The following is a 25,309-nucleotide window of genomic DNA, read 5'->3' on the forward strand; positions in this document are numbered from 1 at the left end:
CACAGTCGCGTAGTGAAGTATTTTTTTACTTAAATCCGCTAAGAAAATGCTTTTATTTTGAAAAGCAGTCTGTTCTTCCAGTCATATCTAGCGGTGGGCCTCCGGTGCTGTGACGTGTGCTTCAGACAAACCGCCTTGAATCCGTTTTCACCAGATGCCGTAAGCAGTTGCCGTGTGATGGCAGTGATCTGTGGGTATTATCTGGCACAAGGCTGATCTCTGGAGAGCTGCACCAAAGTAGACCACGACGCTCAGGGCGGACGCCTCTTCAAGCAGAATGTGAAACAAGCCACATTGCTAGTTTGCTAACTGGCCCTGCTACTCAGAGAGGCGGACGTAGTGGCGGCGTGTCGTGGAACGCTAGCTTTTCTGGTTCCTACCGGTTCTGTAGTCGCCGCCTGGGGTTAGGGCTGTCGGGATTGTCCAGCTAAAGAGAGGCTTGTCCAAAGCCAGTTTCTGCTGACCCATTGCTCAGGCTGGGTGTTCAGTGGTGATGGTGATGTTGAATCTGAGTTGTAGCGTATCCACTTGGTGTACATAAAAGAAAAATCGAACCTGTTTCTATATAATCTATTCAACTAAAACATGCTACCATCTACCGCCATGGTAGCATCTACCGCCATGGTAACATCTACCGCCATGGTAACATCTACCGCCATGGTAACATCTACCGCCATGTTAGCATCTACCGCCATGTTAGCATCTACCGCCATGTTAGCATCTACCGCCATGTTAGCATCTACCGCCACTGTTATTTTTTGTTTGGCAAAACAACAAGTTTGTTTAACTTGTATAAGGCAGAAATAAATCAGGTTTGTTCAAATGTTTGATTATTCTAGTATGCGATTGTTGATTAACACATTATTTTAAATAGCCTACAGTCAGCTATTTGCATTTGTAACAAATGTGCCTGTTTTTATAGTAATCAGTAAGCCGAAGAGGAAAAATTAAGAGTGCATAATAAGGAATAATTGTGGCTGATCAATCGACATTTAGGGAGGGGCATCAGCCCGTCACTTGTTCTAAGCAAACATCGTCTGATTCCGATGGCTGGCTGGTCGATGGGTGCGTCCTGGGTCATAGTGTGCATCATAACATCGTTTGTGGAAATGATTGCTTGTCAAGTTACGACGGAGACAAATGCCTGTGCAACTGAATCTGAAAGGGTAGCGGTGCAGGAACTTGTCCTTTCAGCTGCTCTGATTGGCTGTACCTATGTTGGGTGGGATCAATTCTAAGCCCCATATTGGCTGTGATTTGTGCCTTTGGAGAATATTTCTGCAAGGTTTTTGCATTGACTTTCGTGTCACGTTTTAATCCTTCATTTTGTTTTAATGTGTTGGTTCTGCGTTGACCTAGGGGTCATTGTACATTGACGGATTGGATCCGGCCCATTTCTGGTGAGCCCCTCTAGTAGATGTGTCCCAGATGGCGCCGTCTTCCGTCATTTGCATGTTCTCCAGGGTCAGACGCAGTGTGCTACCCAGGTTTCCATCGGGACGAGGGCCTGGGTTCTCTACCCCGAGGGGCTGTTCAAGCACTAACTCCTACATATTTCATAAGCTGATAGGAACATCCTAGAAATGTTTGTTTTGCTTTCTGTGTTTTTGCTGAGCTCATTCCAAAGATGGTTTCCGTGTGTGTGTGTGTGTGTGTGTGTGTGTGTTCATGTTTTTACTTTTCAAGACAAAAGCGATTTTACATCATTTTACAATGTTTATGAACACATGATGTATGACTTGCTCATGAACACATGATGCATGGCTATGTCTTTTATAAACATGTGAAGGATGATGTTGTCATTTATAAACCGAGGAAGGATGATGTTGTCATTTATAAACTGAGGAAGGATGATGTTGTCATTTATATACCGAGGAAGGATGATGGTTTCATTTATAAACCGAGGAAGGATGATGGTTTCATTTATAAACCAGAGGAAAGATGATGTTGTCTTTTCTAAACATGTGAGGGATGATGGTGTCATTTCTAAACACGTGAGGGATGATGGTGTCATTTATAAACACAGGAAGGACGATGGTGTCATTGATAAACCGAGGAAGGACGATGGTGTTGTTTATGAACACGGAGGATGATGGTGTTGTTTATAAACACAGGAAGGACGATGGTGTTCATCCATCCAGGGTAAATGTTCTGCGGTCTCCTGTAGAGGTTAAGGGACTCTTCAAACGTCGTCTTCAAATTAACCTATTTTGCTCTCATTCCCTTTCTGTCATTGGGTGTGTGTGGGAGTCGGTCTCTGGGTGTGTGTGTGGGTCGGTCTCTGGGTGTGTGTGTGGGTCGGTCTCTGTGTGTGTGTGTGTGTGTGTGTGTGTGTCGGTTGCTCTGTGTGTGTCGGTCGGTCAGTCTGTCTGTATGTGTCAGAAAATCAGGTTACAGTAGCTGTGATGTAGATTTCCCTTCATCTTGTAAAGGACTTCCAGGTTGGAGCAGGCAGAGGGGCTGGGCTCCCCCTCCCCTGCCCGGCGTTCCCTGTAGTCCTCGCCGCCCTTTTCTGGGTGGTGTTCAGTAGAATGCAGTGTAGACAGAGTTTAAACTGGGAATGGACCTTTCGTTTTGTTAATATTACATCCATGTTTAAGTGGCTTTCCTCTGTGTGGTGCCTAATGAGTTGGTTGGCTCCTCCTCCTTGCTGCAGACCCCACCTCTGCCTTTCAAAAATGGCCGCCATTTTGGACCCATGTACGATAGCTCCTGCTATGTTAGGGATTCCTGAATGCTAACTCAGACTGTGTGCATGCAATTTTTATATTTTGCTGAGCAGAATCACTTGAGCTACATTTGATGAAACATTCAGATAAACCTCTTGTTATTCTACTTAACAAAGAGAAGGGAAAATCAATAGGAATAATTGATGTTTATCCGTCTTTGTGAAGGAGGGAATCACTTTTCTGTATGAATGAAGGGGAGAGGTGGCTACATGCTCACTGGTGAACTGATTTCTGCAGGACTGTAACAGAACCCCCAGTAACAGAAGTATGGTGCTTTTCCACTGCATAGTACCGGCATAGTACCAGCATAGTACCAGCTCGACTCGGCTTGACACGCCTCAGCTCGGTTCGTTTCCCCCTGCAGATAGTACCCTGTACCCGCCCATAGTGACATCACTGGAAAACTGCCAAGACTCCACCTCCAACGCGACACACGGGAACAAATTTTGAGAGATCGTCCACCTAACTCTGGTGAAAAGCCAGCATTTACCGACGAACGTGAAGTGCCAAATCAAAAGTAGACTAAATCTGGATAACACTGTTTTAAAAACAGTAAGAAAGTGGAATAGAATTATCACCCTGCAGTACAAATGATGTAACTGCAATGTTCTGTTAGATTTCAGCGTATACGCCTAACAACTCAACACCAAAACATTTAAAACAGCCTACATAACCCCCCCATCCCGATTAAAAGGTATAAATAATTGCCTCATTAATTGCCAGCTGTAATACCACGCCGACTGACTCGAGAGCAGCCTAATGTACACAAGGCAGCGTTTATACTGGTTGTAGTGAGGAAGCACGCGTGAGCCGTAACTTTGGTCTTAATACACTGCAAAAATGGTTAGAAAGCTTAGTAGGCTGCTTCTGTTTGGCTTGACATTACTACTTTGACCAGTGCAGTGTATACCAGTTAGCATATAGAAAAACCCAGACGATGTCATTTTGTAAGATACAAAAACAGCGCCTCTTTGTGGGTCTCTCCCGGGGATAACGAGTTGATTTCAACGCCAGTGCCTTGGTCCAACCCGAGATCCAAACCGAGAGGGGGAAAATACAATCTCTTAAATTACAAGTCTGGTCCTATGCACTGGCACTGGAATTAACCCCTTTCCATGCAAGGACTCCTGGAACAGACCTGCCAAGAGGCGCCGTTCTCGTAAAACCATTCTCTGAAACTGGACGGCTAAGTGCAGAACAGCGTGTTTTGCATTGCTGCACGCTGTGAGTCACTCTTGTCCAATCAGAAGTCTTGCGTGTTTTCAAGTCTCCTTTTGGTATCGCCTCAGCTCGCTTGGAACCTCGACGGAGCAGGTACCAAAATAAGTATCTGGTACCAGGTACTGATAACTTTTGGCCAGTGGAAAAGCAGGAAAGACCAGCCGTTTAGATTTGTTGGTGTGTGTGTGCGTGGGGTTTGTGTGTGGGGGCGCGGGCTTTGTGTGTGTGTGTGTGTGTGCAGGGTTTGTCCGTTTCTGTAGCTGTTCATTCCCATGATAAACAACTCTGCCATATGGGCTTCCGTCAGGAACGCACGACGTGTCCAGCCGTACGTGTCTTGCCGTTATTGTTTTCAACGCATCGAAACTGTTCTTTCCATGAAAACAAACACGATGGCATTTGCTCTGCCTCAGACGACGCCATTTTCCGGTCCCACTCTAGAATGCACTATGAGCTGTGGTTGGTCAAAACAGACAAGACTTCGAATGCTATTGGTCAGAAAGACGACACTGTGTTGTTGCACATGGGGGTGGGGGGGGGGGCGCCACAGACACATTTTAATGCGAGAACTAGTGAAAATTGAAGTGGGAAGAGTGACAAAGATGACAAGCCGACGTTAGCTCTTACTGGCCCTGGGCCAGCAGGCCAGCATTAATGTCGTACACTGGTGTGCGTGCTCGTGGGTGTGTGTGCACGCAAATAGACTGTAACAAAAGCTTAATGTTGTCTTGAGGGCTTTTTAATTTTTCGGTCTCTGCTGCCATTGGTGCCTTATTCCCTGTTTAGTGCCCTGCCTTTGACTGTGCCCTGTGGGGCGTCGTTTCGACGGAGTGCACTATGGGGCGGAGTGAGGATGCATTTGGAACGTGGCCTTTGTCCTGCTTTTACTAATCCTGTTATTCACGTTCCAATTGAATCTGGCTGGAGGAAAACGTCTTTTTGGACCGCACTTCCGTCTCCCCGGTGTCATGAGACCGCTGGTTTGGCTTCCGGCAACGGCTGTTAATCACAGGCCTGACGAGTGTGCGTGTGTGAACGATCTGCTAACGGTTCCCCTTTCTTTTTCAGACTGTGTATATATCGAGAGTCGCAGGCCCAACACACCCTACTTCATCTGTAGCATACAGGACTTCAAACTGGTGAGTCCCAACCTTATCATTGCTCTGCCTTTCTGTCCCTTTAATGCTGTCCATTTAACACTGTCAATTGGCGCCGTCCCTTTGGCGCTGTCCACAGCAGCACATTGAAACTGTCCCCAGCAGGACTTTAACACTGTCCCTTTAACACTGTCCTCAGCCGGGCTTTAACACTGTCCTCAGCCGGGCTTTAACACTGTCCCCAGCAGGACTTTAACACTGTCCCTTTAACACTGTCCCTTTAACACTGTCCTCAGCCGGGCTTTAACACTGTCCTCAGCCGGGCTTTAACACTGTCCTCAGCCGGGCTTTAACACTGTCCTCAGCCGGGCTTTAACACTGTCCTCAGCAGGACTTTAACACTGTCCTCAGCCGGGCTTTAACACTGTCCTCAGCCGGGCTTTAACCTAGGCCCTCGGGCACCAGTCCCCCTCTGATTGGACGTGCCTCTACACTGTTGTTCTGAGGTATGAAGGTGGTATGTTGTTCTGAGGTATGAAGGTGGTATGTTGTTCTGAGGTATGAAGGTGGTATGTTGTTCTGAGGTATGAAGGTGGTATGTTGTTCTGAGGTATGAAGGTGGTATGTTGTTCTGAGGTATGAAGGTGGTATGTTGTTCTGAGGTATGAAGGTGGTATGTTGTTCTGAGTTGTTAAACAGCCCTTTCATGTGCATGTCAAGTCCTGCATTTGTATTCTTTGTTAAACATGTCAATTTGCAAATAAATTCAAAGTGGCTTGAATGTGAAGTATATTCTTAAATTGCCAAGATGTTAGAATTTAAACTAAACTGATTTGAGAACCATCCCTCATATCAGCTCTTCTCTACATTGTTCAATGTTCTTTGAGCGATGTACTTATATTTGTTTTGGCAAATATGGCTGCCGACAAAACACTGATTCATTTTCACACAGTAGAGAAGCGATCATCTGAATAATCACCATGAGAAGACTTCTAGATTCAGACTTACATTGATTTTTCTTTTTACATTTCCGGGAAAATGTGTGGCTGTGTCCGAGAATTCAGTTTTAAATATCCTCTGGGCCGGTATGACTGTCTGTATCCTTGCCTGCTGATGTCCAGAGATCGATTGATTGATTGTGTTAAATGCAACTGGAGACACTTGTCAGAGAAGCTAATGGATTTGATGAAGCTCTTGCGTGTCTTTCGATTCGCCCGGCTTCAGAGTGGCTTAATTGCTATTTTGTAAAAAGAGAAATCAGATGTCGATTTGATGCTTTAAAGGGGCCAGCTCATCAGACTTCCCTGAAGCCAAGGGCACGCTGCAGCCAATGTGAATCGGCGACAGCTGATTGGATGGAACTGCGTTAACATCACCTCTGCCCCGTTTGTGGACTCTAGTATTGTTTCCACGGAGAACAAAGGCCCACACGAAGCAACCCCTGTCCGTCATCGGGGTGTATTAACAAAAAGGGCCTCTTGGAGCTGTGTCTGGGCCCCAGAGGGAGGCCCCAAGGGGCCAAGCTAGTGGCTCCACACAACCCTGGTGATAATTGGAAGGTCACTGCCGGGTCACAACTAGTGAAGGAGGGTTTGGGTCGGAGGGAGTAGAGGCCTAAGTAGATCCCAGGAGACCCATGTTGGTAGATGCCCCAGTAGATCCCAGGAGACCCATGTTGGTAGATGCACCAGTAGATCCCTGGAGACCCACATTGGGTGTAGAGGCCCCAGTAGACCCATGTTGGTAGAGGCCCCAGTAGATCCCAGTAGACCCACATGGAATATTTTTTTCTTCCGCAGTAATATGCAGTGTGCTCACCCACATCCAGTCTTTCGTTTAAAAAATAAATAAAAAAAGAGGACAGAAAAGGAGGTTGCTTTGATATCACCCCAGGACAAAGAGAGGCGCGCCCCCCTCTGACCAATCGCAGTGTGCCAACGTAAGCAAAATAAATAATGTGAGCGAATTGTCAAACTTCCCTTCCCCCTTCCAACACAAACAAAATGTACACAATCCATGCACACCAGAGAGTACCAACAGACGGACACCACAATGCACAAACACACACACACCTACAGACACACATAGAGACACAGACACACACACACACACCACTGACATACAGGCAGGTGTGGAGCTAATTAACATCCACCTGCATTTGTTTAAAACTTTTATCAGTCACTTGTGCATCCCAGCTGATTTTGTTACACTTGCGGGGACATGATTGTGCTCCAACTCCTAAAACAATGCAGTGGGTCAAATAAAATCAACAGGCCGTGAGTGTGGATATTACCCACAACCTTGCTGCCATTTGGCATTTAAAATACTTCAGCAAAACGTTGGCACCTAATTGCTGCGACCAGCCTGGTTTTATTTGTGAGCACCTGTGCCCAGACCAGATAGCTGTGTGGCTCCTGTCTCAACAAGCCTTTTGTTCAGAGTAGAGCAGGGTCCATTCAACTGATCTCAGATTACCTTTCATGTCCTAGATTAATAGTTGGCCCTGTAGGGAAGAGAGGGAGGTCGAGATTGATATGTGCCCCCCAAAGGTGGTGGAAACTGAGCTGCACTTCACTACCTTCCTGCCAAAATGACCACATTACCATGATAAACCATTGATATCTGTCCTTCTTTTAGACAAGAGGGACAGATATCAATAAGCTGTCTCTGTCATGGTGTTGTATGTGGGAGAATGTCATGGTGTTGTCATGGTGTTGTCTGTGGAAGACTGTCATGGTGTTGTCTGTGGAAGACTGTCATGGTGTTGTCTGTGGAAGACTGTCATGGTGTTGTCTGTGGAAGACTGTCATGGTGTTGTCTGTGGAGGACTGTCATGGTGTTGTCTGTGGAGGACTGTCATGGTGTTGTCTGTGGAGGACTGTCATGGTGTTGTCTGTGGAGGACTGTCATGGTGTTGTCTGTGGAGGACTGTCATGGTGTTGTCTGTGGAGGACTGTATTGGCGCTGTCTCTGTCTTGGCGCTGTCTCTGTCTCAGCCTCACTCTGTGTCATCCTGAAGCAGAATGCACCTTTACCACAGAGATCCATAAAGAGACTGTTAGTTAGCTGTTAGCTTGTCCAGCGCCACTGTCCTCCTCCACCTCACTCACCTTAAGTGTCAGCACCAAAACCAATCCATTCTGTTAAATTGGGCTCCATATTGTCTTGTAATGGTGAAAAATACTTTCAGTGTGTTGTGGATATAACCAATCATTATGTTCTCATATTTCATCTAACAAATCGATCATCATGGTAGGTTGTATTTAGGTTGTATCTAGGGTCCCATCCAGACAGTACAATATAGATGCGCCTTCATCATCCCCAACAGTCTTAGGCAGCAAACCCGTCTTAGCCCATGTATGTCGTGCTGTGTGGCTAATGTACTTTTCAGTGTAACCGCTTCAGATATGCAGGCTACACATTCAGAGACAGGGGGCGCTGTTTCGCCAGCTCCAAGACTTCTCCGATTGACGTCTTTCCACTCGCTCGTCCGTATTTAAAAATGTATTTTCTTGCCACGGTGGATTGTTTTTGGGTTTGGGTTCAAGCGTCAGTCCTGCTGATCAAAGCGTATTCTTTAAATATCGTCATTGCTGTTACCTGAGGAAGGACGGTCTTTTATTTTACCAGCGACGCTGTCATATACAGCGACCACCTGTTCAACGTTAAGGTTAAGTGCCTTGCTCCGGGGCATGCTGGCTCCGGGAATCAATCTAGCAACCTTTTAGTTAGATGTTCTAAGCACTAGGCTATCTGCTGCCCAAGTCAAGATTTTAATTCATAAAGGCCCTTCTAAAGTTCAGCAATTCTAATCGATCAATTAAGTGAGTGCTTGGCCTAATTTAATGATGTGAGCTAAATCACAGAAGCTAGCTTTTGGTCGCAACAACAAAGGCTAACTCGCTGTGTGTTTGTGTGTGTGACTGAACACTGCCAAACTGTTTAGTACATTCCCATAAAATTAGAACAAAGAACGTTTCGGTGTCAAGCTTCAGCAGGCAGATAGAAATGAATCCAGTTACTGAGGGGAATCTCACACACACACACACACACGCACCCACCCAACAGGCTTCCTTTGATGCAGTGAGAGAGCGAGGAAGTGTCTTTAGTATCATTATGGCGTTTACGGTGTAATATGCAGCGACTGAGGCTACAGTAAATCCACTGCCGTGCTATAGGCCCATGAAATCACACTGGAAATTATTTTAGTGGAGTGAGATGGAGGGAAAAACACTTTCTTGCTCTCTCTCTCTTGTTTTTTCTCTCAATTCAATTTAAATTCAATTTAAAGGGCTGTTGGCATGGGAAACAGTGATTTTAAATTGCCAGTTCAAATGGAGAATAATTTCCTTGTGGCAACGTATCAAGCCGTGCTGCTGTCACCTTGCAGTGTTTCACCTAGCAAATGCAGGAGGTTATCAATATTTGATTCGGCTTTGAGTGTTTGTGAGTCTTCATGACCTGTGGGAAACGGGTGTCTCACTTTTAGCTGGCAATTAGGAGGTGCAGCTCAGTTTCCACCTAATTTGGTTTGGCAATGCGCTCAAATATTGTCTACTCTCAAGAGCCGAGTCTGCTTCTGGCCGTCTGTCTCCATAGAAAATCCATGCACACCGAGTGTGAATGGATTCTAGGTATTTCTTAATTTAGAGTCCATCTCAGTGGTCAGGTATTCTGTCGCTGTGTCTATCCTCGGTCTACAGAAAGGAAGGTTGTTTTCAGGAAGCTCTTCTTCAGGGTAATGTCTCTGTAGATGAGGATTATTGTGGAAGGTTGAAAGTTGGTGTCCTTTAGGTGGGCGTATTTAATGTTTTCTAGTTGGATGGTGCTGTCCTAATTCGGCTCTACATGCATTATTTAAGCTTTTGCGTTGGACCCTGATAACATTTATGCAAAATCCTGCCTGCAGAGTCTGTTAGGTGTTACTTTTCTCTCTATCGCTTTCCCTCCCTCTCTGTTTAGTGTTGTCAGATAGGTGCAGACGAAAGTCAAAAGGAAGACAAAAGGGGGGCTTCTCTCTGGAGAGCAAGACGCCACAGTCATGGTGGGGGGAGGACAGATCTGTCTGTTGTAGCTGTAGTCAAAGGAGTTGATTGGATGGGGGACAGATCTTTCGTAGCTCTAGCCACAGATCACTGTTGGGGTGGGGGTAGATCTGTCGTTACTCTAGCCCAAGGTCACTGTTGGGGTGGGCGTAGATCTGTTGTAACTCTAGCCAAAGGTCACTGTTGGGGTGGCTCATCCTTCATGGCTGTCCAGGCCTATCATCCTTCATGGCTGTCCAGGCCTCTCATCCTACATGGCTGTCCAGGTCCTCTCATCCTTCATGGCTGTCCAGGTCCTCTCATCCTTCATGGCTGCCCAGGCCTCTCATCCTTCATGGCTGTCCAGGCTTCTCATCCTTCATGGCTGTCCCAGCCTCTCATCCTTCATGGCTGTCCCAGCCTCTCATCCTTCATGGCTGTCCCAGGCCTCTCATCCTTCATGGCTGTCCCAGGCCTCTCATCCTTCATGGCTGTCCCAGGCCTCTCATCCTTCATGGCTGTCCCAGGCCTCTCATCCTTCATGGCTGTCCCAGGCCTCTCATCCCTCATGGCTGTCCCAGGCCTCTCATCCCTCATGGCTGTCCCAGGCCTCTCATCCTTCATGGCTGTCCCAGGCCTCTCATCCTTCATGGCTCATCCTTCATAGCTGTCCCAGGCCTCTCATCCTTCATAGCTGTCCCAGCCGCTCGTCCTTCATGCCTCATCCTTCATGGTTCATGCTTTATGGCTGTCCCAGGCCTCTCATCCTTCATGGCTCATCCTTCATGGCTCATCCTTCATGGCTGTCCCAGCCTCTCTCCTCTCACCACCAGCTTGTTCACACACTCCTCCACCCACTGGAAGATGGAGCTCTGGGAGGAGTTGATCTACGCCATGTGTTGTTTAATAAAGAGAGAGACACAGCCAGGGAGATGGGGTGTGCTGGGTAGAGACAGACTGGAGGGGGGGGGGGGAGTGAGTGAGGGAGGGAGGGAGGGAGACGGGGGAGGGAAAGTTCTCTGTGAACCTGATACCATTGTAAATCTCCACTTCCACAGAGCAGTTTTTATTGGCATGTCACACTGTAGACAAGCTAGAAATTATACTGCCGCTGCCTCCTGCCACCTCTTCCTGTCCCCCGCTACCTCCCTACACCTGCTCCCTCTGTGGAGCTGAGAAGCTGCAGACACCAGACTATATAAACACTTAGACAGAGAAACAAGAGAGAGGCGGAGGGGCTGATGGAAGAGACGGAGGGATGCTGATGTGTAGCGGACCTTGGACGGAGGGGGTGAAGAAAAGAGGGAGGGGAGTGCGTGAAGGTACCATGTCTGGGGGAGGAGGGGGAGGGGGAGGAGAGGAATGGGGGGGATAAATGAACAGTCCATGTCAGAGCAGGTCCAATCCTATTAAAGCTTGACCAATCCTCGCTAAATGTGTTTGCACTCACCCAGTGGCGTTGTCCTGTAATATGACATCATTATTATATTCTCAACAAGACTGAGAGGGGCGTATTTAATCTCCTCAGAGCCTAATGGTCCCCGACACAGGGAAAGAGGGGGAGAAAGCCAGACTTACCGGGATAACTGTTCATTCCTTAGACTAGAAGGACGTTGAAGACATAACCAAGATGGCTGCTCATTCCTTAGACTAGATAGTTTAAGGAATACAGCACAGTCAATCCCAAATGAACATCTCTGTCCTCATGTACCAGGCCTGGCTCAGCTCCACTATAACGACCTCGTGTACCAGGCCTGGCTCAGCTTCGCTATAACGACCTCATGTACCAGGCCTGGCTCAGCTCCGCTATAACGACCTGGCTCAGCTCCGTTATAACGACCTCGTGTACCAGGCCTGGCTCAGCTCCGCTATAACGACCTTGTGTATCAGGCCTGGCTCAGCTCCGCTATAACGACCTCATGTACCAGGCCTGGCACAGCTCTGGGGCAAGAAATGTTATTGTTAGACTAGAAGGACGTTGAAGACATAACCAAGATGGCTGCTCATTCCTTAGACTAGATAGTTTAAGGAATACAGCACAGTCAATCCCAAATGAACATCTCTGTCCTCATGTACCAGGCCTGGCTCAGCTCCACTATAACGACCTCGTGTACCAGGCCTGGCTCAGCTTCGCTATAACGACCTCATGTACCAGGCCTGGCTCAGCTCCGCTATAACGACCTTGTGTACCAGGCCTGGCTCAGCTCCGTTATAACGACCTCGTGTACCAGGCCTGGCTCAGCTCCGCTATAACGACCTTGTGTACCAGGCCTGGCTCAGCTTCGCTATAACGACCTCATGTACCAGGCCTGGCTCAGCTCCGCTATAACGACCTTGTGTACCAGGCCTGGCTCAGCTCCGTTATAACGACCTCGTGTACCAGGCCTGGCTCAGCTCCGCTATAACGACCTTGTGTACCAGGCCTGGCTCAGCTCCGCTATAACGACCTTGTGTACCAGGCCTGGCTCAGCTCCGCTATAACGACCTCGTGTACCAGGCCTGGCTCAGCTCCGCTATAACGACCTTATGTACCAGGCCTGGCTCAGCTCCGTTATAACGACCTCATGTACCAGGCCTGGCACAGCTCTGGGGCAAGAAATGTGGGGTAGGGGTAGGGGCAAGAGATGTGGGGGGTAGGGGCAAGAGATGTGGGGGGTAGGGGCAAGAGATGTGGGGGGTAGGGGCAAGCGATGTGGGGGGTAGGGGCAAGCGATGTGGGGGATAGGGGCAAGCGATGTGGGGGGTAGGGGCAAGCGATGTGGGGCTGTGAAGGGAGGTGTGGGGGGAGATTGCTTTTTGTTCTTGTCTTGTTTATTCATGTTTTATTTTTATTTATTGTTCTTTTTAACATTTCTTTGCTTGCTTTGGCGGCATCAACACATTTTCCACGCCAGTAAAGCAGCTTCGACCCGAGAGGACTATACAGTCATTTTCTGTTGAATAATTTAGCTTTGTGTCAAGGAAGCAGTTATAAAAGCTTTATCAGAATGTTAAGGTTGATTCCCCTCCATACACACAAACACCTCCATTTTGATCTTACTCCTCCCCCTTCATCCCTTCATCCTCCCGTCCCAGAGAGAGGGAGCGAGATGGATGAAAGCAGAGCGAGACAGTCCTGCTGCCTGCACCAGCGGTTTCCATGGCAGCGTTTAGAGAATGCGAATGGAGGGTCCTGTCTAAGAGGACAAGCGGACACTCTACTAGTCCAATCAGCAGGGGCTTTACTGGGATTCTTCTCCTTCCTGTCCAGTCGGGAGTGGTTTTACTGCCTGCAAGTGTGTGTGTGTGTGGTGGGTGGGGGGGGCGGCATCTGAGGGGGGTGGGTGAGGCTGTGGGGGGGCGTCTGTGGGGAGGATGACAGGAGGGATGGCGGCAAGCAGCTAGCCGGAGGAAGAATGGATGATGTCTGTCTTTAAAAATGCATCAACATGCAGACAGAGCTGATTCCCGGACCTGGGTCTTATGGTCGAAGGATGTATGTCACATGTTCATTAAAATCAAGTCAAACAGTGAAGTGTTTACCCCCCCTCGACACAGCTCTCACCCACAAACCTGTTTATTGAACAGAACACTACTAGCTAATAACGTCATGTCATTAGAAAAACTGGCAGTAATGCTACCCCCCCTCCAGTGGCTTTCCAGTATGTGTGGGTGTGTACTGGAGCTGGGTGGGGGGGGGGGGGGTTCTTCATACCACAGACCTTATTGAGTAACATTAATCATAACGGCCATCACAGGAGGCAGGCTGATTGGGTAGTAAAAGGCTCTCTGCCTGCACAGTTCACTCAGCCACACGGCTGCTGTAATGTATTGCCGGGGGGGGGGCGGTTATTTGGTCAAATTAACACAGAGTAATCTAAATCCAGCCAGTATTCATTTACCAAATTGAAAATGATTCCATTACGTTTCCTATTAGCAGTGTTGCTGGCTGGGTGAAACACCGCCTCCCCTCGGCTACTCTGTCCAATCAGGTTCTGTCCAATCAGGTTCTGTCCAATCAGGTTCTGTCCGTCTCTCATTAGGCAGTTTCACGTTTCTGTTTAGTGTCAGTGCTCGTGCCCCCGAGTGCCCCCCTCCTCCCGAATGCCCCCCCCTACCCACCTCCCGAGTGCCCCCCTCCTCCCGAGTGCCCCTCCCCCTCCCGAGTGCCCCTCCCCCCTTCCCATGTGTCGTCCCCCCTCCCTGAGACGGGGCTTCAGTCACCTAACCAATGCAGCAGAATGCCTCCTTCAGCCACCTCCTCCTTCAGCCACCTCCTCCCTCCCTGCATAGAAGCCCTTGGCGGCACCATGTTCTCTTGGAGCACAAAGTGTGTCTGTGTGTGTCTGTGTGTGTCTGTGTGTGTCTGTGTGTGTCTGTGTGTGTCTGTGTGTGTCTGTGTGTGTCTGTGTGTGTCTGTGTGTGTCTGTGTGTGTCTGTGTGTCTGTGTGTCTGTGTGTGTCTGTGTCTGTGTCTGTGTGTGTCTGTGTCTGTGTGTCTGTGTGTCTGTGTGTCTGTGTGTGTCTGTGTGTGTCTGTGTGTGTGTGTGTGTGTGTGTCTGTGTGTGTGTGTGTCTGTGTCTGTGTCTGTGTGTGTGTGCGCGCGCGCGTATGGCGACAAGCAGATACTTATGGGAGCTGAAGTACAATAGCCGGGGCCACTTGTCAGCGTCGACACCTCAGCATGTTCATGGCTGCGAATATGCCAGATCGCTTACGCTCACGGAGGCGACCCTGGAATAAAGATGGTAGAGCTCAGCGCACACACACACACACACTCATGCAAACGCAGTCGCCAAGCCTCCCGTGCTCTGGTGAAGATTGCGGTGGCTCGCCTGGCGCTCCACTCTGTCAATCTGAACCAGAAGATGATGCTACTGATGGCCCTGTTCACTGATCTGTAATTACATTTCAAAATGTCCCGGGAGGGGGGGGGGGGGGGGGTTATGGGAGGAAGGGGGGAGAGGGAGGGTAATATGGAGAGAGAAAGGTGGTCAGAATAACTTTGTCATTTCCTCTCAGAACTCGCCTTTAATTAAGGTGACAGCTAGATCACGTCCAATAGTAGTGACATCTAGCTGGATTGCCTCTAGTCAAGCTGACACCTAGCTAGATTGCCTCTAATCACGCTGACACCTAGCTAGATTGCCTCTAGTCACGCTGACACCTAGCTAGATTGCCTCTAGTCACGCTGACACCTAGCTAGATTGCCTCTAGTCACGCTGACACCTAGCTAGATTGCCTCTAGTCACGCTGACACCTAGCTAGATTGCCTCTAGTCACGCTGACACCTAGCTAGATTGCCTCTAGTCACGCTGACACCTAGCTAGATTGCCTCTAGTCACGCTGACACCTAGCTAGATTGCCTCTAGTCACGCTGACGCCTAGCTAGATTGCCTCTAATCACGCTGAAACCTAGCTAGATTGCCTCTAGTCACGCTGACGCCTAGCTAGATTGCCTCTAGTCACGCTGACGCCTAGCTAGATTGCCTCTAGTCACGCTGACGCCTAGCTAGATTGCCTCTAGTCACGCTGACGCCTAGCTAGATTGCCTCTAGTCACGCTGACGCCTAGCTAGATTGCCTCTAGTCACGCTGACGCCTAGCTAGATTGCCTCTAGTCACGCTGAAGCCTAGCTAGATTGCCTCTAGTCACGCTCACGCCTAGCTAGATTGCCTCTAGTCACGCTCACGCCTGGCTAGATTGCCTCTAGTCACGCTCACGCCTGGCTAGATTGCCTCTAGTCACGCTCACGCCTGGCTAGATTGCCTCTAGTCACGCTCACACCTAGCCAGATTGCCTCTAGTCACACTTGTTTCCAGTATCCTGAATGTGTCCCAACATAGAGAATGAAAACACCTAATGGTGCCATGTCTTTGGTTTTAAAAAAAAAAGCCAAGGTCATCATCTTCCCCCTGAGTGGTCGGTGGAGGAAGAGGGTCTTGCTTAGCCGGTCCCGGTCTGTTAGAGGGAACCTCTGGGAATTGCAGTTCTGGCTAAGTCAAGAGAACCATAACAGAATCATCCCCTTTATACGAAGTGTTAACCGTCCAGATGTATTAGCTAAAGAAACGCCTCATCCCTTAAGCGGAATGGCAGGAAGCGCCTGGTAGTCCAAGCAGATAATTGTATTATACATGGCATCTAATTAAATGTCTATAAGCAGACATCCTTCTGAGAAGTGTGTGTGCGCCCAAGCGTTTGCGTGTGCGGACGGTCTCTCCTCCAGCGTGAACCCCTAGAGGAGGAACTGAATTCTCTCTATTAGAGGGATCGGCAGTGGCATGGGGAGACGGGAGTGTAGAGGGAAGGAGCGAGACGGGAGTGTAGAGGGGAGGAGCGAGGCGGGAGTGTAGAGGGGAGGAGCGAGACGGGAGTGCAGAGGGGAGGAGCGAGACGGGAGTGCAGAGGGGAGGAGCAAGGCGGGAGTGCAGAGGGAAGGAGCGAGGCGGGAGTGCAGAGGGAAGGAGCGAGACGGGAAGGAGCGAGGGGGGCAGGGGAAAGAAAGGCAGTAGATGGACAGATGAGAGTGTGGAGGGGAGAGAGAGAGAGAGAGAGAGAGAGTGTGTGTGCGCGTGTGTGTGTGTGCGCGTGTGTGTGTGTGCGCGTGTGTGTGTGTGTGTGGGTGGGTGTGTGTGTGTGTGTGTGTGTGTGTGCGCGCGTGTGTGTGTGTATGTTCACTTTATCCTTTAAAACCTCTTCAGTGTTGACTACATTTTACAAGTTTTTGTACATTTAAAAATATATATTTCTTCTGGTGTTGTTTTTTTTCAACGGCTTTGGTAATAAAAACATGTTTTCTATGCGAGTGAGAGATATGATAGATGTTACAGAGGGGGAGATGGATGTGGGGGGGGTGTGATGGAAGGTGATGTGTGTGTTGTGATCTCTGCTGGGTAGACAGTCGTGGTGTGTGATGTCATACTGTATTGTCTTAGCTGTTCAGCCCTGCTGCTCAGATCTGTCTCTCTCCCTCAGTCTTCAACTCCCTTTCCCTCGTCTCATTTCTCTCCTGTTTCGCTCGTCTCATTTCTCTCCCCCTCTTCCCGTCTCATTGCTCTACCTCTTCTCATTTCTCTTACCCTATTTCCCTCTTGTCGTTTCTCTCCCCCTCGTCTCGTTTCTCTCCCCCTCTTCCCTCATCTCGTTTCTCTCCCCCTCTTCCCTCGTCTCGTTTCTCTCCCCCTGTTTTCCTCGTCTCATTTCTCTCCCCTTCTTCCCTCGTCTCATTTCTCTCCCCCTCTTCCCTCGTCTCGTTTCTCTCCCCCTCTTCCCTCGTCTCGTTTCTCTCCCCCTCTTCCCTCGTCTCGTTTCTCTCCCCCTCTTCCCTCGTCTCGTTTCTCTCCCCCTCTTCCCTCGTCTCGTTTCTCTCCCCCTCTTCCCTCGTCTCGTTTCTCTCCCCCTCTTCCTAATATTACAAATGCTCATCTGTTTTCAATGATTCAGTCGCATCAGAATAAAAAGGTATGCCTGAGTGATTATATATTTTTGGTTTAATTGCAAATCGTTCCCTTTCATTGCATTTTTAGCAGGAGGATTGTTTAGTTTTTGAAATATCTGCCGCTGCTATTATTAGCAAATAATCAATAGTATCAGGTACCATTGCTGCACTGAGGTAATGTTTATGGATTGAGAAAAAGCAGGACGGGTATTTTCTATCATCTGATGATTAAACACCCAAGGTCTGTGTGTATACGACGGTATTACAGGGGAAGGTCTGTGTGTATACGGCGGTATTACAGGGGAAGGTCTGTGTGTATACGGCGGTATTACAGGGGAAGGTCTGTGTGTATACGACGGTATTACAGGGGAAGGTCTGTGTGTATACGACGGTATTACAGGGGAAGGTCTGTGTGTATACGACGGTATTACAGGGGAAGGTCTGTGTGTATACGGCGGTATTACAGGGGAAGGTCTGTGTGTATACGGCGGTATTACAGGGGAAGGTCTGTGTGTATACGGCGGTATTACAGGGGAAGGTCTGTGTGTATACGGCGGTATTACAGGGGAAGGTCTGTGTGTATACGGCGGTATTACAGGGGAAGGTCTGTGTGTATACGGCGGTATTACAGGGGAAGGTCTGTGTGTATACGGCGGTATTACAGGGGAAGGTCTGTGTGTATACGACGGTATTACAGGGGAAGGTCTGTGTGTATACGACGGTATTACAGGGGAAGGTCTGTGTGTATACGACGGTATTACAGGGGAAGGTCTGTGTGTATACGGCGGTATTACAGGGGAAGGTCTGTGTGTATACGACGGTATTACAGGGGAAGGTCTGTGTGTATACGACGGTATTACAGGGGAAGGTCTGTGTGTATACGGCGGTATTACAGGGGAAGGTCTGTGTGTATACGGCGGTATTACAGGGGAAGGTCTGTGTGTATACGACGGTATTACAGGGGAAGGTCTGTGTGTATACGGCGGTATTACAGGGGAAGGTCTGTGTGTATACGGCGGTATTACAGGGGAAGGTCTGTGTGTATACGGCGGTATTACAGGGGAAGGTCTGTGTGTATACGGCGGTATTACAGGGGAAGGTCTGTGTGTATACGGCGGTATTACAGGGGAAGGTCTGTGTGTATACGGCGGTATTACAGGGGAAGGTCTGTGTGTATACGGCGGTATTACAGGGGAAGGTCTGTGTGTATACGACGGTATTACAGGGGAAGGTCTGTGTGTATACGACGGTATTACAGGGGAAGGTCTGTGTGTATACGACGGTATTACAGGGGAAGGTCTGTGTGTATACGGCGGTATTACAGGGGAAGGTCTGTGTGTATACGGCGGTATTACAGGGGAAGGTCTGTGTGTATACGGCGGTATTACCGGGGAAGGTCTGTGTGTATACGGCGGTATTACAGGGGAAGGTCTGTGTGTATACGACGGTATTACAGGGGAAGGTCTGTGTGTATACGACGGTATTACAGGGGAAGGTCTGTGTGTATACGACGGTATTACAGGGGAAGGTCTGTGTGTATACGACGGTATTACCGGGGAAGGTCTGTGTGTATACGACGGTATTACAGGGGAAGGTCTGTGTGTATACGGCGGTATTACAGGGGAAGGTCTGTGTGTATACGGCGGTATTACAGGGGAAGGTCTGTGTGTATACGGCGGTATTACAGGGGAAGGTCTGTGTGTATACGGCGGTATTACGGGGGAAGGTCTGTGTGTATACGGCGGTATTACAGGGGAAGGTCTGTGTGTATACGGCGGTATTACAGGGGAAGGTCTGTGTGTATACGGCGGTATTACGGGGGAAGGTCTGTGTGTATACGGCGGTATTACGGGGGAAGGTCTGTGTGTATACGGCGGTATTACGGGGGAAGGTCTGTGTGTATACGGCGGTATTACAGGGGAAGGTCTGTGTGTATACGGCGGTATTACAGGGGAAGGTCTGTGTGTATACGGCGGTATTACAGGGGAAGGTCTGTGTGTATACGGCGGTATTACAGGGGAAGGTCTGTGTGTATACGACGGTATTACAGGGGAAGGTCTGTGTGTATACGGCGGTATTACAGGGGAAGGTCTGTGTGTATACGGCGGTATTACAGGGGAAGGTCTGTGTGTATACGGCGGTATTACAGGGGAAGGTCTGTGTGTATACGGCGGTATTACAGGGGAAGGTCTGTGTGTATACGGCGGTATTACAGGGGAAGGTCTGTGTGTATACGACGGTATTACAGGGGAAGGTCTGTGTGTATACGGCGGTATTACAGGGGAAGGTCTGTGTGTATACGGCGGTATTACAGGGGAAGGTCTGTGTGTATACGGCGGTATTACAGGGGAAGGTCTGTGTGTATACGACGGTATTACAGGGGAAGGTCTGTGTGTATACGACGGTATTACAGGGGAAGGTCTGTGTGTATACGACGGTATTACAGGGGAAGGTCTGTGTGTATACGGCGGTATTACAGGGGAAGGTCTGTGTGTATACGACGGTATTACAGGGGAAGGTCTGTGTGTATACGGCGGTATTACAGGGGAAGGTCTGTGTGTATACGGCGGTATTACGGGGGAAGGTCTGTGTGTATACGGCGGTATTACGGGGGAAGGTTCAGTTGCTGTAGCTGGACACCATGACCTTGGTGGTCACCAATGCTGACTGGGTAGACATTTAATGAGATTGCCTGTACTGAACTTAGCAGTGATCACGGACCAGCAGAGTGATAAACAGCCTGGTTCAGTAATGTCTACAGCTGTTATAATGGCCGTATATCACCCCCTCTTCTGTCTGAATGCTTATCTGTGTTGTGTAACATCAAATAGGGTCCCTTGGGAAACAATTGACCACAATGTTTGTTCCTATCTCACTAGGTCCTACCATATTTCTAAATGCATGGTGAATTAGATGGTGGGAGGTGGGCGAGATGGGAGCGGGGCTGGGGGAGGCGTCCATTTTGTGACAAAGGCAGCCTGATCAATAATCTGTGTTGCAACGCGTGAAACGTGGGGCCTGTAGAAGAGAAAGGAGGAGGAGGAAAGAGGGAGAGGAGGAGGAGGAAAGAGGGAGAGGGGAGGGGGAGAGGGGAGGGATGATAACAGGAAGGGATGATAACAGGAAGGGATGAAGGTATAACGGCTTGAAGGATTCAAAGCTTTGATGAGCGTCTCCGTTGTCTCTGTGTGGAGTCATTTCAAAACACTGTGCTCTGAAAAACCGAGAGGGAGTTGGGGGGGGGGGGGGCAGCCGGTGACTGGTGTCTGTTGGACAGAAACCAGTGACAGAGACCAGGTCCTAAATGACACACTACTCCCTGCCTAGTGCACTTGATTTAACCGGAGCCTTGTGGCGCCTGTAGTGTTCTGCATAAGGAACGGGGTTTCATTTAGGATGCGTTTTGTCCCAGGCAGACGGCTGTTTTCCAGTCATGATACACTGTGGTAACCCCAGCAGTTACATCACACACCACTGTTCCTGTTCCTTTGGTAGTAATTAGGCTGAAAGGAGCGCCTGAGACTAGATGTCCCACATCATGGTCTCGACAAGAGCCTGTACATTCCCCCTGAACACCAGCGCAGGGTTCAGGTTCTGTTTTTCAGGCAAATGTTCTCGGTCTCGTGCCTCCCTCCTACTGTTTTTAAACATGTGATTTATGTCTGGGGGCGTGGCCGCTTTGAGAATGGAAACGGCTCCACCAGAATACTCACAATTTGAAATGAAACTCTTATTGTTCTCTGGGTGACAAAGGATTGAGGATGGGATCTAGGATGAACTTTCTGTTTCTCATTCACTTGGTCAGGTCCCTCTATCCCTGTAAAATCAGCTGAACTGTTCCTGTCGTGGTTATGCATAATGGGAGGGCAACACACTGTCCCCAAGAACACACACACTACACACACACTACACACACTCACACTACACACACACACTGTCCCCAAGCACACACTACACACACACACTACACACACACTACACAGTTCCTCCTCCCTTGGTAGCCGGCTCACTGTGTGCTGATTGGTCCTGGTGTGTGAGGAGGTGGAGCTATGGAGAGGATGTATGGGCTACCATGTTGCTAAATGTGCATGTATGACAACGAGGTGTGAGGCCACTGACAGCTGTTATAATGAACTCATAGAGGAGAGATGTGGTAGAGAGCAGCCTTCTGAAGGTGTTGGCGTTTCATTACTTTATTATTGTCGAGGAACACAGACTGAGACTGGGTCTGTTTTCTAGCTGGGCCCTGTACATACAGGAACCATGATTAAAAACCAAACGGAAAACACAGAGAAAACAGACCAGAGGACGACCACAGAGAACACAGGACAGAGTACAGTGCTTTAAACGCTCAGGTTTCTAGTGGATGTTGGGGCTGCCGAGGTCTGCAGTGTCACTTAGGGTTAGTCAACTGAACTAATGCAGTGCTCTTGTCCTCACACAGCGGAAACCGTGTCCGAAACATAGGTAGATATCAAATACATGTAACATACAAGACATCTAATACTCTGGAGGTTCACATACAAGTCATGTACGATCACAACATGCCTGACATGCCAGTCTAGAGGGTTACCGGACTGGACACCCAGTTTTAAAATAGTTACACAATGTGTGTCAGTATGACAAAATGTACTCTGTTCAATGTATGCCGGTACCTTTGAAGCCCTTCAACACATTAATACACGGAGATTCTTCGAAGTCTTATACCTTTGACAAGACACACAAAAATTCAAATCAGTTTAGGTAAAGCGATCACAGTTAATAGAAAGACATCAGTAGATTGTTACATTTACACAGAGGTAATTCATCTGACAGCACAGGAACATGCATTCCCCCGAAGCAGTTACAAGCAACGCAAAAATAAAATCCTCCAATAAATGTTTAAAATGGGCAAGAGGGACAATAGTCCCTCAGACTATTGCGTAAGCAAGGACCCGGAAAAGGCCATCACACCCAATTCTTTGGAGATTGCAGGGACCTCAAGTGTAATCCAGGCTTAAGATTTGGTTTTCTGAGTTGTGTTTCTAACGTTGATAAGTGATGATGAAAAAGGTAGTTTATTTAGAAGTGCTTTATAGACGAACACAAGCATGTTGTTCTCATCTCAAGGACAACAAAGCCCATCCCACACCTTTATATAAACTACAATGGTTCTGGTCTGTAGCTAGCACCCGTAAAAAACACCCAATGTTAAGTAGCATCCAGTGGTTTAAGAGAAGCATGCATGTAGATAATATCCCCATAGTCTATAACAGACAAAGTAGTTGGCACAATTTTTCTATTTGTGGAGGACAAACACGTTCTGTTTCGCCTTCAACAGAGATCATCAACACGTATTTTAAAAGACAGTTGATCATCCAGCCAAATCCCTAAGTATTTATTTGCAGAGTCTTGATTCATTCGAGAGCCATTTAAGCACGTGAGTGTATTTTCAACCAACTTTTTGGACAAGCAGGAAGTCTCTGTTTTGCGGCCATGGGTCTGTAGGCAATATGCTCATGCTAGCTGGGTGTTGATTATTTCATCACAGCAACGATAACTCGTCCCCTTGTGGAGAGGGAGGGGGTGAGGGAGTTGGGTCATAAATAATCTAATCATCTTTGCTTGGCTGTGTGAGGAAAGTCAACACACCTCTAACAACAGCAGAGCAATTCTTCCCCTCTCATCAGCTTCCAGCCGCTGCTCCAATGTCAATGTTTGTCTATTTGTGTTTGTATTTGTAGTTGTGTGTTTGTGTGTTTGTATTTGTGTTTTCATGTATGTGCACGTGTGTGTGTGGTTAGAACAGTTTCATATAGCCTGGTACCTTGGAGGGAGTAGTTCCAGCCTCTCTTACAAACGTGCGTGCGCGCACACACACCAGATCAATTTGTCCTTTTCATTTCCTGTCTTCTGTGCTACAGCTGAATCGTGTGTGTGTGTGTGTGTGTGTGTGTGTGTGTGTGTGTGTGTGTGTGTGTGTGTTCTGTCAGAGAGCTGTTTCAGCTTAGCTGTGGGGTAAACTGACCTGTAAACTGACTGATACATGCCTGGTTTTACTGACCGATACAGGTCTAATGTCAGTGTGTCAACACACCTGGTTTTACTGACCGATACAGGTCTAATGTCAGTGTGTCAACACACCTGGTTTTACTGACCGATACAGGTCTAATGTCAGTGTGTCAACACACCTGGTTTTACTGACCGATACAGGTCTAATGTCAGTGTGTCAACACACCTGGTTTTACTGACCGATACAGGTCTAATGTCAGTGTGTCAACACACCTGGTTTTACTGACCGATACAGGTCTAATGTCAGTGTGTCAACACACCTGGTTTTACTGACCGATAACAGGTCTAATGTCAGTATTTCAACACACCTGGTTTTCTACCCCCTCTTGTAGCGCCCCAGTTTGACAAGCATTTCAGTCACAAAGTGATCAGTCATCATTTGGTGAGCTGTGACTATTAAATGAGTGATCGTGGCTCACCATCATTTGGTACATAACAGACACACACACACACTCTCTCTCTCTCTCTCTCTCTCTCTCTCTCTCTCTCTCTCTCTCTCTCTCTCTCTCTCTCTCTCTCTCTCTCTCTCTCTCTCTCTCTCTGTTGTCTCTAATGGATTCAGAGAAACAGGAAGCAGATCTTAATTAGTATTAGCGAGCTCCCCAGGATGACTCACCCCCTCCCCACTCCACTGGCTGATAGAGGGCTGGTAGACAGCGTGCGCCCATACAGCCACGTTTAATAATGTGTTTCTACATTCAAATGAAACTAGTGGTTTCAACTTCTGGTACCGCAGAACGTCTCCGTCTATGGTCCTCTGGTCCCGATGTAGTGGCGCGAATATTGGTGTATTTGGTGTGTTCTGTGGAGGAGAACGTTGGTGTGTTCTGTGGAGGAGAACGTTGGTGTGTTCTGTGGAGGAGAACGTTGGTGTGTTCTGTGGAGGAGAACGTTGGTGTGTTCTGTGGAGGAGAACTTTGGTGTGTTCTGTGGAGGAGAACGTTGGTGTGTTCTGTGGAGGAGAACGTTGGTGTGTTCTGTGGAGGAGAACGTTGGTGTGTTCTGTGGAGGAGAACTTTGGTGTGTTCTGTGGTGGAGAACATTAGTGTGTTCTATGGAGGAGAACGTTAGTGTGTTCTGTGGAGTACGTTGGTTGACCTGTATTTGGTGTGTTCTGTGGAGTACGTTGGTTGACCTGTATTTGGTGTGTTCTGTGGAGGAGAACGTTGGTGTGTTCTGTGGAGGAGAACGTTGGTGTGTTCTGTGGAGGAGAACGTTGGTGTGTTCTGTGGAGGAGAACGTTGGTGTGTTCTGTGGAGGAGAACGTTGGTGTGTTCTGTGGAGGAGAACTTTGGTGTGTTCTGTGGAGGAGAACGTTGGTGTGTTCTGTGGAGGAGAACGTTGGTGTGTTCTGTGGAGGAGAACTTTGGTGTGTTCTGTGGTGGAGAACTTTGGTGTGTTCTGTGGTGGAGAACATTAGTGTGTTCTGTGGTGGAGAACATTAGTGTGTTCTGTGGTGGAGAACATTAGTGTGTTCTATGGAGGAGAACGTTGGTGTGTTCTGTGGAGTACGTTGGTTGACCTGTATTTGGTGTGTTCTGTGGAGTACGTTGGTTGACCTGTATTTGGTGTGTTCTGTGGAGGAGAACGTTGGTGTGTTCTGTGGAGGAGAACGTTGGTGTGTTCTGTGGAGGAGAACGTTGGTGTGTTCTGTGGAGGAGAACGTTGGTGTGTTCTGTGGAGGAGAACTTTGGTGTGTTCTGTGGAGGAGAACGTTGGTGTGTTCTGTGGAGGAGAACTTTGGTGTGTTCTGTGGTGGAGAACATTA

At 48.4% G+C, this 25,309-nt stretch overlaps 1 protein-coding gene across 6 annotated transcripts in view; it reads left to right on the forward strand.

The window, feature by feature from the left end:
* rerea (arginine-glutamic acid dipeptide (RE) repeats a) overlaps positions 1 to 25,309 on the forward strand; it is a 163,946-nt gene that overhangs the window by 79,214 nt on the left and 59,423 nt on the right. For all 6 annotated transcript variants that reach the window (XM_034296121.1, XM_034296125.1, XM_034296123.1 and 3 more), the window contains exon 3: positions 5,019 to 5,089. In XM_034296121.1, the coding sequence (XP_034152012.1) occupies positions 5,019 to 5,089 (71 nt within the window). The remainder of the gene's footprint in view (positions 1 to 5,018; positions 5,090 to 25,309) is intronic.

This window comes from Esox lucius, chromosome 12, assembly GCF_011004845.1.
Source record: "Esox lucius isolate fEsoLuc1 chromosome 12, fEsoLuc1.pri, whole genome shotgun sequence".
Lineage (NCBI taxonomy): Eukaryota > Metazoa > Chordata > Actinopteri > Esociformes > Esocidae > Esox > Esox lucius.